Raw genomic sequence first — 16,583 nt, 5'->3', positions numbered from 1 at the left:
CTTCTTAGCATGTGTGATCCTTTATTCTTAAATTGTGCCCTCTAGTCCCAGACTGTCCCACAAATAGGAGACAACTTTTCCAAGATAACCAAGTATGGAGCTGGATGAACACAGCTGGCCAAGCAGTATCTTAGGAGCTTTTGTGCTCCTAAGATGCTGCTTGGCTTGTTGTGTTCGTCCAGCTCCACACGTTGTTATCTCGCATTCTCCAGCATCTGCAGTTCCCATTATCTCTGAGACAACTTTTCCATGTCCACCCTGTTAAGGTCCTTAGCAATCTTCTACGTTTCAATAAGGTCTCCTCCCGTTTTTCTAAATTCTGAGTACAGAAAACCTACTCAATTTCTCCTCAAGGCAGTCCCTCCAAACCCAGGATCATCCTCATGAACCTTCTCTGGACTGCCTCCAAGGCCTGTATATCTTCCCTTAGATGAGGGGCCTAAACTTGTTCAACAGTATTCCAGCTGTGATCTAACTACTGCCTCATATGGTTTCACAGAACCTCCCTACTTTCAAATAAAGGCCAAATTTGTCTTCACTATGACCTACTGAACCTGGGTGCTAGCTTTTGTCCTTCTCCCTATTTTTATGTCATCAGCAAATTTGGCTATCATCTTGGTGGCCCCAGTGCTGATCCCTGTGACACCCCACTAGTTACAATACGGTAACAGTGATAATACAAGAGGGTTTATCAGATTATTATTTCCATTGATTTTGATGGATTGCTAAGAGAGGGGGTTCTGGAGGAGATGATGACCCTACAGATTCGATAAGTTTCCTTCTATGTTTACTCACTGCCAGTGACTCCAGAGTGGACTTTGATGAATGCATCTTGAATCTGTAGAGAAAGGAAATCAAACATAGAAATGCACTTATTTAAATGAATCTTCCTATAGTACCAAGGAGCAATCCAGAGTCCTGACTCCAGACTCTAAATTCGCTGCTCCTTAGAGCTTTGTTTCATAAGTTATTGAGCTTCAATCCTCTCGATCTGAGACTTCCAATGATTAAACAGTAATTCCTACATGCATTCTCACCCAATGAACATAAACATCTCTATATTTAAACAAAAACAGGTCTGGCCGCATCTGTGGCGAGAAATCAGAGTTAATGTTTTGGGTCCTGTAACTCTTCTTCAGAACTGATGGCCGTTAGGAAAATGTTGGTTCATACACAGAAGATAGGTTTTGGGGAGGAGTAACGAGTAAAAAGTTGCCTCTTTAACACACCACCCTGTTCCCTGGCCAACATATCTGTCTCAGGCTTGCTGATAGTGCTCCAATGAAGCACAGCGCAAGCTGGGAGAATAGCATCTCATTTTCCACTTGGGAATTCTACATCCTCTGGACTCAATATTGAGTTCAACACTTTTAGGGCTTGAGGCACCTTCTCCCGTGTCCTTAGCTCAACCCCACACACCGGGCCTTGTTATGACATGTTTGGCTATTACACACAACCCATTGTTAGCCATTAATGACAGCTATTCATTCTCCCAGTCTGAGCATTATATAGTCCTCTGTCTGCCCAACTGTTCTCTCTCTCTCTCCACCTATTGTTTACTCCTTAACCACTCCCCCACCCCATCTGCGTAAAAACGTTTCCATAGCTACCATTAGTTCAGACGAAGGGTCAGTGGACCTAAATGTTGACTCTGCTTTCTCTCCATAGATGCTGCCAGACCCACTGTGCTTTTCCAGCAACTTCTGTTCTTGTTTCTGATTTCCAGCATCCGCAGTTCTTTTGGTTTTTAATCCTATGTCCCATGAGGGCCCAGCGCCAACAAATGACACTGACATCGGTGGGTCTGGCCTAGGTACTGGCGGAATATTGCCCCGGCACCAAGAGACGGTGCCTGAGGATCAGTGACTTTGATGTTGATTGAGTCTGGTGTAGATGGCAGTGAAAGTGCTGTGTGAGGGATGGTAGTGCAGGCGCTGATGATGATGAGCTGGCTCAGGATTGACAGACTCTCTTTAAACCATTTCTTATTTTCCCCCTCTTATTCTTAAATTATTCAAAATGGCACCAAATCGTGATGACAGGTGAAAGCTTTTCGCTGTGTTTTATTGTATTCTCACTGTAAACAATATGACAATGAAATAAAATGTGCACACTCCCACCTGGTCTCCCAAGTTCTACTCTCCACAAACTACAGCTGATGCAAAACTCTTATGCCTGGTCTTAACTCAGAGTTCTCATTCCCCTATCAGCCCTCTAATTGCTGACCTGTAGCTAATCTCTCCTTGACCTTGCGCCTCCCTTGTTCTTTGATCTCCTCCAGTGAAACAAACAGTCTGCTGCAATCTGTGTACTCCTCTTCCTGACCTCTTGTGCGTCCCCTAATAGAATCGCTCTACCCTTGGTGCACAGCCTACCCTAAGCCTTCGTTTGTTTGGACACCAAGCTCTGGAATTTCTTCCCTACATCTCTCCACCTCATCTTCCTCCTCTTAAAGAGGCTTCTTAAAAACTCTCTGACCGAGCTTTTGGTCGCCTGATCTAATATCCTTACTTGGCTCAGCATTGTATTGTAGTTCATAACTCTTCTGTGGAGCACCTTGTGTCACTTCATTATGAAAAGGTGCTACATACATATGAGATAGCAGGAAATGCCGATGCTGGAGAATCTGAGATAACAAGGTGTGGAGCTGGATGAACACAGCAGGCCGAGCAGCATCAGAGGAGCAGGAAAGGTGACGTTTCGGGTCTGGACCCTTCGTCAGAAATGGGGGAGGGGAAGGGAACTCAAATAAATAGGGAGAGGGGGGAGGCAGAAACAGATGGTGGATAGAGGAACAGATAGGTGGAGAGAAGATGGATAGGTCAAGGAGGCAGGGATGAAGCCACAAAACCCAAAGGCTGGAGGAAAAGGACCTCATATTCCGCTTGGGAACCCTGCCGCCCAATGGTCTCAATGTCATCTTCACAATCTCCCCTCCCCTGGCCTCATCCCAAGACCAGCCCATCTTGTCCCTGTCTCCTTGACCTGTCCATCTTTTCTCCCGCCTCTCCGCTCCTCCCACCTCACTGACCAATACCCACCCCCATTTCCTACCAACTCGCCTCATCCCACCTCCTTGTTCTGCCTGTCTTCCCTCCCACCTACCCGCCCCACCCTCCTCACTGACCAACCCCATCCCAACTCCCTACCCACACTCACCTTTACTGGCTCCATCCCCGCCTCCTTGATCTGTCAGTCTTCCCTCCACCTATCTGCTCCTTTATCCTCCTTCTATCATTGCCTGCCCCCTTCTCTCTCTTTATTTCAAAGCCCCCTTCCTTCCTCCTTTTCTGAAGAAGGGTCTAGGCCCGAAACGTCAGCTTTCCTGCTCCTCTGATGCTGCTTGGCCTGCTGTGTTCATTCAGCTCTACACCTTGTTATCTACACACATATGAGTTGTTGTTTGTGTTTCAATGCTTTCTGCTCACTGTCCTCAATTTAACTGCCATTTGCCCTCCATCCAGTTGGGACATATTCACACAGCTTCGTCACTGAACAACGTGTCTGAATCAACTTTCACAATTCCTTGCATGTTCATGAGGATGCTTTGATGTATGACTCTATTAAAGGGCACTATATAAATGGAGTTGTTGTTGATTCACCTCAATGAAAAACATGATATTTTGATTTTACAATCTCACTAAACAAAGAAATAGATATTGGTTATGAACCATTTTCTTCACACACCTTTCACCACTTTCATAATCCACTCCGTCCACCACCGATGCTCAGTAGCAGCAGTGTGTACTATTGACATGATGCACCGCAGAAATTCACCATAGTGCCTCGGATAGCACCTTCCAAACCCACAACCATCGTGAAGGACAAGGGCAGCAGATACATGGGAAATCCCCCAATCTGCAAGTTTCCCTCCAAGCCACTCATCATCCCGACTTGGAAATATGGCCCTGTTCCCTTAGTGTCGCCAGGTCAAAAATCCTGGAATTCCCTCTCTAAGGGCATTGTGGGTCTATCTACAGCACATGGACTGCAGTGGTTCAAGAAGACAGTTCATCACCACCTCAAGGGGCAACTAGGGACAAGCAATAAATGCTGGCCCAGCTAGTAATCCTACAGTTCTTGAATGAATAAGTAAAATATCCATAACTAAAGGGGTATACACACACAGGCGCACACACAATCCTCTGCAGGAATCCCCAAGAAAGGCTGCTATACTCTGTGTCCTGTCTTCACTTTGCTTAATTGTTCATGCTGCCTTGAAGCACCAGGGACCTGGATTCAATTCCAGGTTTGGGCGACTGTCTGTGTGGGTCTCTGCCAGTTCCCCGCCACCCCCACAGTTCAGGGATGAGCAGGTTTGGTGGAATACTCATGGGAAATGCAGGGTTACAGGAATGGAGTTGAGGGTTTGGAGGTGGGATGTTCTTTGGAGGGTAGATGTGGACTCACTAGGTGGAATGGCCTGCTTCTACACTGTAGGGATTCTATGACCCATTCCCGGGTTTCAAACTGCCCTATTTTGAAAGGAGCTTTCCGTCTATTGTCCAAAATGTTGTGTGTTTCAGGCACCATATTGCCTATTGTAATACAGAGGTCTAGAAATGATGGGAATGCATCTGGTTAATTCATGCCCCAATGGAAGTGAGCATTAAACTATTGTCGTGAGTGTTAAAGTACCAAGACCCAAAATAATTGGAGGTTTGTGACTCCTTCCCCATTCCTTATCATGGTGACGACAGCTCTGGCCTGATCTCTGCAGTTTCGCTCCAGAGAGTTACACTCAGTTCCTGTTTGACCCTTCAGAGTTTATCTGCCAGAATTAGATGGAAATTGGAGAGATGTTACCACCCTCTGAGTTGACAATAGATTCAACAGACTAGAGCCCAAAGTCAAATCACCCCCATACAACGGGAGCAATTGGACACCTAGATGTACAGCCTGGGAGTCCACACTCTCTCACTTTCCCCATATTCTGCATGGACCAATGATCCTACCTTTTGAGGTCCAGTTTCATTCCAAGATTCTTGCCCTTCAGAGACACCTTGGCATTCAGTCTTGATTCCTGCAACAAGAAAATCCAGACATCAGTAACTCTCCCATGTTGTTCAAGAAGTGAGATTATCCAATGTTTTGTGAAGGAGGGAAAGTCATTCCACAGTTTCTACACCATTCTGAGTACTTTTAAAAAAAATTTGCTTTGATTTATTATTGTCACATGTACCTATTTTCAGTGAAAAGTTTTGTTTTGTGTGTAATACAAGCAGATCATACCATACAAAGCGTATTAGGGTAATAAAATAGACCAGAAATCATAGAATGACATTATTTGTGATCAACATGCTCAGATTCTCCTCTCCCCCGCTGCCTGTTCCCCACACCCTTTGTTGTCACACTCATTTCCCTGAGCTCTTCCTACTTGCCCACCCAGGTGGAAGAGGGATATGTGCACACTGCTTGCTGAGTAGGTGATTTAATCATTTTATATATTCTCCCAATAAATCCAATTGAAATTGGATCATGGAGCACATGTTTCCGATTCACAATCACTTTTTAGTGTCAAGATGTGCATGCATCCTTGCATTTGCATTTATATTGGCAGAAAGTGGAGCCTCTGTAAAAAGCCAAAACCAATCGATACAGCTAACTTTCTTTAATACCTTATAAAACACAAACATTGCAATTCATTGGCACCGTTCAAATAGCCAATAACTATTTGGAGCTATCAATCAACTGAGTGAATGGTAGATCATGAAATCAGTTAGTTAGCAGTAATTCTAAATCACTGACCCTCAGGCACAGAGCAATAACAAACAAACATTGATTTCTCTGTAGGTAGTTTGTACAAATCTTTAAGATGTAAGAGTTTTAAATACCTCAGCAGCTTGGCATGTTTTTAGTAATAGGTCTCTTCGGTTTCAATGAGTTTGTCAGTTATAGTGCTGCACTTTTTATGCATATTTACTTTTACTCTTCGGAATCCCATTGGATACCTGACCACGCCCAAAGAGAATCTGGCCTGCCTCAAAAGGTGACCTGGGTCTATATTTGAGAAGGTACTTTATCTTTGCAAAGTAAGTTTCTCATAGTAGGTGGATAGTATAAGAATCACATTTTGGGCATCTCGCTAGCTAAAAATCAGATTATATTGAGGTAGTTACATGTGCAGTTGCATCTATGAATCACTGATGTACACAGTGGATCCCACCCCAATTCTACACCCTATCCTGAGTGAAAATGTTACATGCCATACTTAGCAGCAGTTTCCAATTCAGATTCCTGAGTCATCTTTCTGTAATTATAGACTGACTCTCTTGTTTGTGCTGAAATACAGGTCGGAGTCTGATTGAACACATGAAACTGACAGGAGAATGTGGAGACACACAGAGGCCAAGACACTGTTGGGAGATCGATAAGCTCTTCGGAGAATGTGAAGTCTATGTTAATATCTAGTCAAAAGATTCGTTATAAGATGTTTTTAGGGAGGTGGTGGCACAGTAGTAATGTATGGTAATCCAAAAGCCCATGTTAATGTTCTGGAGACGTGGGTTCAAATCCACCGTGGTAGATGGTAATATTAGAATTCAATAAAAAAATCTAAAATTAAAAAAGTTATCCTAAAGTCAACATCAGTTGTAAATAAAATTGCTTCACTAATGTCCTTTAGGGAAGGAAATCTGCCATCATTACTTGTTCTGGCCTACATGTGACTTCATACCCACAGCAATGCAGTTGAATCTTAATTGCCCTCTGGGCAATTAGGGATGGGCAATAAATGCTGGCCTAGCCAGTGACACCCCCACTCTATCAGTGAATTGTAAAAAAATACCATAGAGAAACTGAACGAAAGAGTGCGGCCTGGTAGGGACCAGACAATAAAGATCTGGCTGTTGTCTAAAAGAGCCAATGACGACAACATCATAAGACAGAAAGACTGAGTTACTGGGTCAAATAAACATCATTGAAGAGGAAATGACTTTGAAAGCTTTGAAAGAAAGTAAATTATTAGGCTCAAATGAGATATATCCCAGATTATTAAAAGAATTAAGGAGCCAATTGCAGAGGCTTTGACCAGGATTTCAATGCTGCTTGGCTGTACAAGAGAACTGCCAATGTTGATTTAAAAAGGAGGAAGGGATAATCTGAATAATTGTAAGTCAGTTAACTTTAGTTGTGGGAAATTTATTGTAGTTAAATCTGAAGAACAGAAAGTACCTTCATTTGGAAAAGTCCAGACTGATCAAGAGCAGTCATAGAATCCCCACAGTGTGGAAACAGGCCATTCAGCCCAACAAGTCCACACCAACTCTCTGCAGAGCATTCAACTCATACCCATTCGCCTACCCTATCCCTGTGACCCTACATTTCCTGTGGCTAATACACTTTCCTGAGCATTATGGGCAATTTAACATGGCCAATCCACCTAACTTACGCATTTTTGGACAATGAGAGGAAAGCTGAGCACTGGGAGGAAACACACACAGTCACAGGGAGAATGTCTATGTGGAGTCTGCACAGTCACCAAAGGTTGGAATCAAACCTGGGCTCGTGGTGCTGAGAGGCAGTGGTGCTAACCACTAAGACACTGTGCCACCCCAGTGTGGATTTGTTAAGGTGGGACTATGTCTGATGAATTTGATTGAAATTTTTTTCAGGAGTTGACAGGTGGGGCCTGATGAGGGCTATGTAATGAATATGGTCTATAGGGAAACTAGAACCACACGACCACCTGGTCAAGAACGGCCTTAGAATCCGAGGCAATAAGCCAACATGAACTCAGTGACGGGAACGAAAGGGTAATGGATGGTGGGTGGATTTGTGACTGGAAGACTATTTTCAGTGGGTCTCACAGGGCTTAGAGCTCAGACACTTGCTCTTTGTGCTTTAGATTAATGATTTAGACTCAAGTACCAGAAGAGTTTATAGCTGATACAACAAACTAACTGTAGGACTATCAGCGAGGGGACGTTTTAAACTACAGGTAGAGAAAAATGTTCCAGTCATTGGGCAGGAAGGTGGAGTGCGAGGTATTATGGAAGATATAACAGGGTAGTTGAATATGCAACACTTCTTAAAAATTCATTCGCAGGATGAAGATGTTGCTAGTTAGGCCAGCATTTATTGCGCAGAGGGCAGTTTAGAAACAACCACATTGTTGGAGTCACATGTAGGCCAGACCAGGTAAGGATGGCAATTTCCTTCCCTAAAAAGGACGTTAGTGAACCAAATGGGTGTTTCCCCCCAACAATGGTCATCATTAGATTCTTAATTTCAGATATTTATTGAATTCAAATTCCACCATCCATCACGGCAGGATTCGAACCCTATCCCCACAGCATCGCTCGCGTCTCTGGATTAATAGTTTAGTGACAATAGCACTAGGCTTTCACCTCCCCTTGACCCGGGAGGATACGGAGTAATGTTGACCAACAGAAGGACCACGGCAGTGTGTATCTACAAATGTTTAAAGCTAGCGAGACAATTAATAAGGTGGTAAGAGGTTATTAGGCGTGGCTGAGGCATATAGCATAAGCTCCCTGTCTTTATAGCATGTACGTACTCCACACTTATTAAAAAAAAGTATCATTTCTGGGATAAGTCATACCCTGGAAATGGTGGTGTCCACGTAGTTAGACTCTTAGATCTATTAGGGAGTTAGCATCAGTTGCTGTCGTCTTCAGTCAGTTCTTGTTAAAATAGAAACAAGAATGACATCACAGCAAGTCTACAAATTCACTGGTTGGTAATGGAATGAGAGGATTTGAAGCAGGAAGGTCAAACCAAATATTAGATCAAGACCTATCAGAGACAATTGTTTTATCAGGGTTGTCTGTTAATTGATTGACACCTACCATATTCTCAAATTTTAAACATCATACATATTGGTGGTAAAGTTAATATAATGCATAAAAAGCAACATAAATAGGTGAGCAATATAACTAATTAACTCACTAAGAGTGGTACTGCTGTGTCAAAACTGCAGAATGTTGGAGTGGAAAGATACCATTGTGATTCAGGGCAGACATCTCTGTAGTGAGTGTTTGATGTTTGAACAGGTTTGTCTCAGTTTGAGCTGGAGGCTGAACTACAGGTACAGACACTGCGATGCATCAGGGAGCAGGGAGCTTACCTGGATTCATCATAACTGGAGGCAGTAACATCTATGGATAGATTGTTCTACTATGGGCAATGGTCAGGGACAGCAGGCTGTGAGTGTAAGTGAGGCAGGTTAGTGCACCAAGGGAACAGAAGTGTCCGCCTCTGCAACTGTCAAACAAGTTTGAGGTTCAGCTTGTTTCGGTGAGGGGAGGAATCATCATAGATTCCCTATAGTGTGGAAACAGGACCTTCAGCCCAACAAGTCCACACCGACCCTTGGAGTATCCCACCCAGACCCATCCCTTTATAACCCACCTAATCTGCATAGCTGAACACTGCAGGCAATTTAGCAATGTCAGGTGATTTAATTGAAAGATATAAGATCCTGAGTGCTTGGCTGGGTGGATGTCAGGAGGGTGGGAGAATCTAGAACTAGAGCCATTGTTTAAAAATAAGGGAGCACCCATTTAAGACAGAGATGAGGAAACATATTTCGCTCAGAGGGATGTGAGGCTTTGGAATTCCCTTCCTCAAAAGGCAGTGGATGCAGAATCTTCAAATATCTTTTAAGCAGGGGTAGATGGATTCTTGGTGACCAAGGAGATGAAAGATTGTCTGAAGTTTGCAGGAACGTGGAGTTGAGATTGAAATTAGGTCAGCCGTGAACTTATTGATTGTCAGAACAGGATCAAAGGGCCGAGTGGCCTTCTCTTGTTCCTTGTTCATATGTTTGAGTCCCAGGATTCTGACCCAGTAACACTGAAGGAATGGCGATATATTTCCAAGTCGGGATGGTGAGTGGATTAGAGGGGAACTTGCAGCTGGTGGTATTCCCATGTATCTGCTGCCCTTGCCTTTCTAGATAGAAGAGGTCGTGGGTTTGGAAGGTGGTGTTTAAGGATCGTTGGTGAATTTATGCAGAGTATCTTGTGGATAATATAGACCGCTGCTACCGCAGCGTCGGTGGTGGAGGGAGTGGATGTTTGTGGATGTGGTGCTACTCTGTTCTGGATGGTGTTGAGCTTCTTGAGTGTTGTTGGAGCTGCACCCATCCAGGGCAAGTGGGGAGTATGAGGGTGCAGATTTGCTTGCTGAGCCGGTGTGTTTGGTTGCAGAAGTTTCATCACCCTACTAGGTACCATCGTCAGTGCGCCCCTGGTGAAGTGTCGGTGTTCTGTCCCGCTTGTTATTTACATGCCTCGGTTTGCTGGGGTGGTTAGTATTACTTCTGGTTATATTTTTCAGTGGTTTGTACACAGGGTCCATAACCAGTAATGTACAAATGACCATGCAAATAAGTCAAACTGGAAGAAAATTGACAATAAGGATACACGAACACCAACTATCCACTGAGAGATACGCCCAATTCTCAAGGACATGAATTTTAACTGGGACAACACATCCATAATCGCACAAGCCAAATAGGGAAAATGCCAGGGAATTCCTGGAGGCTTGGTTCTCCAACCGTAATTCCATCGACAAACACATGGAACTGGACCCAAAATATAAACCACTGAAAAACAGAACGGGAAGTAATGCCAACCACCCCAGCAACCTGAGGCATGTAAATAACAAACAGGACAGAACACTGATGCTTCACCGGAGGTGCCCTGACCATGTTACCTAGCATGGTGACACAACGTTTGCGTCCAAACCCACCCGGCTTGGCGAGCAAGTCTACAACCTCATCCACAACCCGAGCTACAAATCTTCTCCAAAACCTGTGGGGAGTATTCCATCATGGTCCTGACTAGTATCTTGTAGACGGTGGATAATATCTGGGGAGTCAGGAAGTGCGTTACTCACTGCAGGGTTCCCAGCCTCTAACCTGCTCTTGTGTAGCTTGTCCGGTTGTATTTTTGGTCAATGGTAACTCCCAGGATGTTGATAGTGGGGGTTCCAGTGATAGTAACTCCATTGAAAGTCAAGGGGCAATGGTTAGATTCTCTCTTGCTGGAAATAGTCATTATCTGGCACTAGTGTGGTGCGAATGTTACTTGCTACTTGTGAACCGAAGCCTAGATATTGTGCAGATCTTGCAGTATTTGGGTGCACACTGCGTCAGTATCTAAGTGAGGAGTTGTGAATGGTGCTGAATACTGTGCAATCATTGGCGAACATGCCCACTTCTGACCTTATGATGGAGTAAAGGCCACTGTTGAAGCTGCTGAAAAAGGTTGGGTCTAGGACACTCCCCTGAGGAACTCCTGCAGATATGTTCTGGAGGGTAGTTGCTTTCTTTGGAAATGCAGAGGTTGAACAGAGATTTCACTTTGGTGAAGAAAACTGCGAAAGGCCTTGATAGGCCTCACCTATTGCGATATGAAAATTTTCACGCAGCGTCTCTGTAAGGGCCCACTGCAGAATGGAGCTCTGTGAGATAAGGTCAGGGCACTGTGCGTAAAGTGAGAAACAAAGCACTTACCATGATTATGCTGGACAGCATGACTGGTTTCGAGTTTGGTGGAAGGAGAATGACATTCATGAGGGCGCTAACACTGACAGTGATCCCCGATGGCTTGATGGTGCAGTGAGGAGCTGATGTCACTTCCAAGTCCAATAGCAGAGGAGCCTCCTTAGCTGATGAGGTTGGGGCCTTGGTGTCAGCGATGGGAGAAAAGGACACAGTTAAAACATCTAAAGACATTGCATGTGTTATGAATTTAGTCAAATTTTCCCTCTGATTGAATTGTCTTTGTCTTGGCACATCTACAGCTGAAAGCTTTGTACCTTTGATGTTGGAATATTCCAACATGCTGTACAAACATCCAAATACTTCCAGCCATCCCTTTCAAACATCACTCCTCTGCTCACTGATTGAGGTTGGTTTGAAAATTGTTTTTGAAGAGAATTTGGAGTTAATACACGAGGAGCTGGCCATATTTCTGCTTGTTTTCTGTACATTAGTCCTGTTCGTCCCATTCTCCACTCCACCCTCAAAACCCTACAACTTTATCCCATTTTTAAATTGTTCATTGTCTCTACTTACTGTTTGCCCCGCTCCCAGCGTAGGTAGCTAGCAGCAGATTGAGCTGCATTCCCACAAATTAAATAACGAAAAGGGAAACGCGGGCCTCCAGTTATTTTTGTCAACATTGAGATGACGAGTATTTTTTGTAGATGTTGGGTGTGTTCGCTGAGTTGGGAGGTTTGAAAGCAGATGTTTTGTCTCCTTACGAGGTGACACCCTCAGTGTTGTGGAGCCTCCTGCTAAGTGATGTTGTATTGTGCCAGTTCAAATTTATATGGTCCGGTTTTGCTGCTTCCAATAGGTGCTGGTTCCAGCCGTATGAGGTAACGGTGGGTACATTGGGTCTAATTCAAAGTGTTTGTTGATGGAGGCTGCAGCCGAAAGCCAAGTCTCCAAGATCTCCCCGGTTCCCCTGTGTTTCGGTTGTCCAATGATTGTAGTATTGAAAGTGTGGTTTTTCTCGTCTGTGTGTACTGAAGCCCAGGACATCTGGTCGTATTGTTTAGTCGCTACTTGGTGTTCATGGATGTGGGTTGCTAGTTGACTGCCTGTTTGTCCCACATAGTGTGTTGCGCAGTCTCCATATGGTATCTTGTAAATTACATTTGTTCAGTCCATGGTATCTATTGAATCTTTAACGCTGGTCAGATGCTGTCTTAGTGCGATTGCCAGTTTGTGTGCTGTTGCAATTCCTAGTGGACTGAGCAGTCTGGCTGCCAGTGTTTTTTTACGGGTGGTTATTGTTTTGGGTTTTGGTGTGTGCTGGTTGTGTTGTCTGTTGGCTTGGCATCTCTGGATGAAGCTGTGGGGGTATCCATTCCCGGTAAATACCTTGTAGAGGTATTGTTCTTCTTCCTTCTGCAGGTTGGGTGTGCTGCAGTATGTAGCAGCCCTTTTCAACAGTGTTAACACAGCTCCTCTTGTGTGAGTCGGGTTGGTTGCTGTGCTAGTTTAAGACCTGGTCAGTATGGGTCGATTTCCTGTACACTTTTGTAGTGAAGTCACCATTCTCTTTTCTTTCCACCATCACATCCAGGAATGGGAGTTTGCAGTTGTTTTACTCCTCACTTGTAAATGTGAACCCTGTAAGTATCAAACTTCCCAGCTCAACGAACACACCAATATCTACAACCAGCACCCAAGCAGCAAATCTTCACCCAAACCCAGAGTAATTTTTGTCTTTATTTCAGATTACCAATATTATGTTGTTTTTGTATCACTGGTACAGTCACAGTCTTCTTTATTGGAGTTGGCCTCCCCTAATGAAGTATTTTTACACCAGCTTGTATCTGACATTTTTCGAAACGTGATGTTGATATAATCATAGATCCCCAAATGCTCTCTCACTGAAACATATTCACTCCACCAAGTTTGGTCTCCCGGAATTCAGTGCTGCTTCCTTTCTCGTGGGGCTGGAAACAAACTGATCTACAAAGTGCTTGTACACATCAAGAATTCCTCTCACTCTATGCCCTGTTTCACTATGACCATCCTAGTCTATATCAGGATACTAGAATTCCCCCACCCCATCACCACCACTTTTAAATTGACTTTTTTCTGCAGCTTCTCCCCAATATCTCCTTCCTATTAAGTGGACGCCAAGAGCATTGTTTTTATTCATTCATTGGATGTGGACATCACTGACCAAACTGGTACTTACACCATTTCAGCAATGGAATAGCTTCTCTAGTTGATTGCAATAACACCAGAGGCCAGAATCCTATCATCGAGTCACCCTTTATTTACACATGCATAGTCCTTGACACTAATCCAGCTCCCTCAGAGCCAGCTCTCAGAGCAAACAGAATCTCTGACAATCCCATTTATATCTGTCAGCCGGGACTCCCTGATTGGACCAGATTAACAACCCCAGTCGGCGAACTTGTTGTACAATGTAGACTTGGCTGACGTTGTTACAAATCACTACGGCTTCCATTTGTATCACTAAACCATTGTCTCATGTTGCAATGTGTGCCTGGAATTCACCAAACTTACTTCCTACTCCTTACATTTAAAAGGAGATTAGTGGGGTCGGGGTGTTGGGTTTTGTTGTTATGTTATATAAATCTCTGACTAAACAAACATCTGACCACTGTAACTAGCACTTTAACATCTAATGTTTAACACCACCCCAGTACCAGTGGCAATGCCTCAGGAATAGGTGAGGCCTTCCAACTGCACCATTTCTTTAGCCTTTAATGAACTTGCGATAATCTGCTGTTCCCAAACTAAGCAGCATGTGGCGCTGTCTCCTCCTGAGCTTCTGAAGCTCTATCTGTAAGTTCTCAACTTTTCAACATCGTTCACCTTAACATGGCACCAAACAGCGGGGATAAAAGAATGAGCTTAGAGAGATCAAAGTCAAAGGATGAGACCAAAGAATAGGGGTGAAAGGGGGCGGTTGAAGGGGCAGTTCAAAGCAGAGGGCTCAAAAAGGAGAGGTTAAAGTGTGAGATGAAAGATGGAACCACTACTGTACATAGAACATGGAACATAGAACAGTACAGCACAGAACAGGCCCTTCAGCCCACGATGTTGTGCTGACCATTGATCCTCATGTATGCACCCTCAAATTTCTGTGACCATATGCATGTCCAGTCTCTTAAATGTCCCCAGTGACCTTGCTTCCACAACTGCTGCTGGCAACGCATTCCATGCTCTCACAAGTCTCTGTGTAAAGAACCCACCTCTGACATCCCCTCTATACTTTCCTCCAACCAGCTTAAAACTATGACCCCTCGTGTTAGCCATTTCTGCCCTGGGAAATAGTCTCTGGCTATCAACTCTATCTATGCCTCTCATTATCTTGTATACCTCAATTAGGTCCCCTCTCCTCCTCCTTTTCTCCAATGAAAAAAGTCCGAGCTCAGTCAACTTCTCTTCATAAGATAAGCCCTCCAGTCCAGGCAGCATCCTGGTAAACCTCCTCTGAACCCTCTCCAAAGCATCCACATCTTTCCTATAATAGGGCGACCAGAACTGGACACAGTATTCCAAGTGCGGTCTAACCAAAGTTTTATAGAGCTGCAACAAGATCTCACGACTCTTCAACTCAATCCCCCTGTTAATGAAAGCCAAAACACCATATGCTTTCTTAACAACCCTGTCCACTTGGGTGGCCATTTTAAGGGATCTATGTATCTGCACACCAAGATCCCTCTGTTCCTCCACACTGCCAAGAATCCTATCCTTAATCCTGTACTCAGCTTTCAAAATCGACCTTCCAAAATGCATCACCTTGCATTTATCCAGGTTGAACTCCATCTGCCACCTCTCAGCCCATCTCTGCATCCTGTCAATGTCCCGCTGCAGCCTACAACAGCCCTCTATACTGTCAACGACACCTCCAACCTTCATGTCATCTGCAAATTTGCTGACCCATCCTTCAATCCCCTCATCCAAGTCATTAATAAAAATTACAAAAAGTAGAGGCCCAAGGACAGAGCCCTGTGGAACACCACTCACCACTGACTTCCAGGCAGAATATTTTCCTTCTACTACCACTCGCTGCCTTCTGTTGGCCAGCCAATTCTGTATCCAGACAGCTAAGTTCCCCTGTATCCCATTCCTCCTGACCTTCTGAATGAGCCTACCATGGGGAACCTTATCAAATGCCTTACTGAAGTCCATATACACCACATCCACAGCTCGACCCTCATCAACTTTTCTAGTCACATCCTCAAAGAACACGATAAGGTTTGTGAGGCATGACCTGCCCCTCACAAAGCCGTGTTGACTGCATTTGATCAAGCCATGCTCTTCCAGATGGTCATAAATCCTATCCCTCAGAATCCTTTCTAAAACCTTGCAGACGACAGACATGAGACTTACTGGTCTGTAATTGCCGGGGATTTCCCTATTTCCTTTCTTGAAGAGAGGAATTACATTTGCCTCTCTCCAGTCCTCAGGTACGACTCCAGTAGAGAGCGAGGATGCAAAGATCTTCGCAAGTGGCGAAGCAATTACATTTCTCACTTCCCAAAGCAGCCGAGGACAAATCTGGTCCAGGCCTGGCGACTTGTCAATCTTAATGTTTGACAAAATTTTCAGCACATCAGCTTCCTCTATCTCTATCCATTCCAGCATGCACACCTGCTCTTCAAAGGTTTCATTCACTACAAAGTTCGTTTCTTTCGTAAAGACAGAAGCAAAAAACTCATTTAGGGCTTCCCCTACCTCCTCAGACTCCACACACAAGTTCCCTCTGTGATCCCTGATCGGCCCTACTCTTCCTTTGACCATTCTCTTATTCCTCACATAAGTGTAAAATGCCTTTGTGTTTTCCCTAATTCGTTCTGCCAAGCCTTTCTCCTGCCCCCTCCTGGCTCTCCTCAGACCATTTTTGAGCTCCTTCCTTGCCTGCGTGTAATCCTCTCTAGCTGAGCTTGACCCTAGCTTCCTCCACCTTATGTAAGCTACCTTCTTCCTTTTCACAAGAAGCTCCACCTCTCTCGTCATCCAAGGTTCCTTTATCTTACCCCTCCTTGCCTGTCTCAGAGGGACATATTGCTCATCACTCGCAACAACTGTTCCTTAAACAGTCTCCACATGTCTA

General features: G+C 44.4%; 1 protein-coding gene across 3 annotated transcripts in view; it reads right to left on the bottom strand.

Annotated features, from left to right (window-relative positions):
- The window catches only part of pltp (phospholipid transfer protein), a 56,270-nt gene that overhangs the window by 7,024 nt on the left and 32,663 nt on the right, over positions 1 to 16,583 (bottom strand). For all 3 annotated transcript variants that reach the window (XM_048550433.2, XM_048550431.2, XM_048550432.2), the window contains exons 11-13: positions 11,483 to 11,653; positions 4,956 to 5,023; positions 796 to 838 (exon numbers count right to left, since the gene is read on the bottom strand). In XM_048550433.2, coding sequence (XP_048406390.1) covers positions 796 to 838; positions 4,956 to 5,023; positions 11,483 to 11,653 — 282 coding nt within the window. The remainder of the gene's footprint in view (positions 1 to 795; positions 839 to 4,955; positions 5,024 to 11,482; positions 11,654 to 16,583) is intronic.

This window comes from Stegostoma tigrinum, chromosome 19 (genome assembly GCF_030684315.1).
Source record: "Stegostoma tigrinum isolate sSteTig4 chromosome 19, sSteTig4.hap1, whole genome shotgun sequence".
Classification (NCBI taxonomy): domain Eukaryota; kingdom Metazoa; phylum Chordata; class Chondrichthyes; order Orectolobiformes; family Stegostomatidae; genus Stegostoma; species Stegostoma tigrinum.
This window is presented reverse-complemented; position numbering and strand designations above follow the sequence as displayed.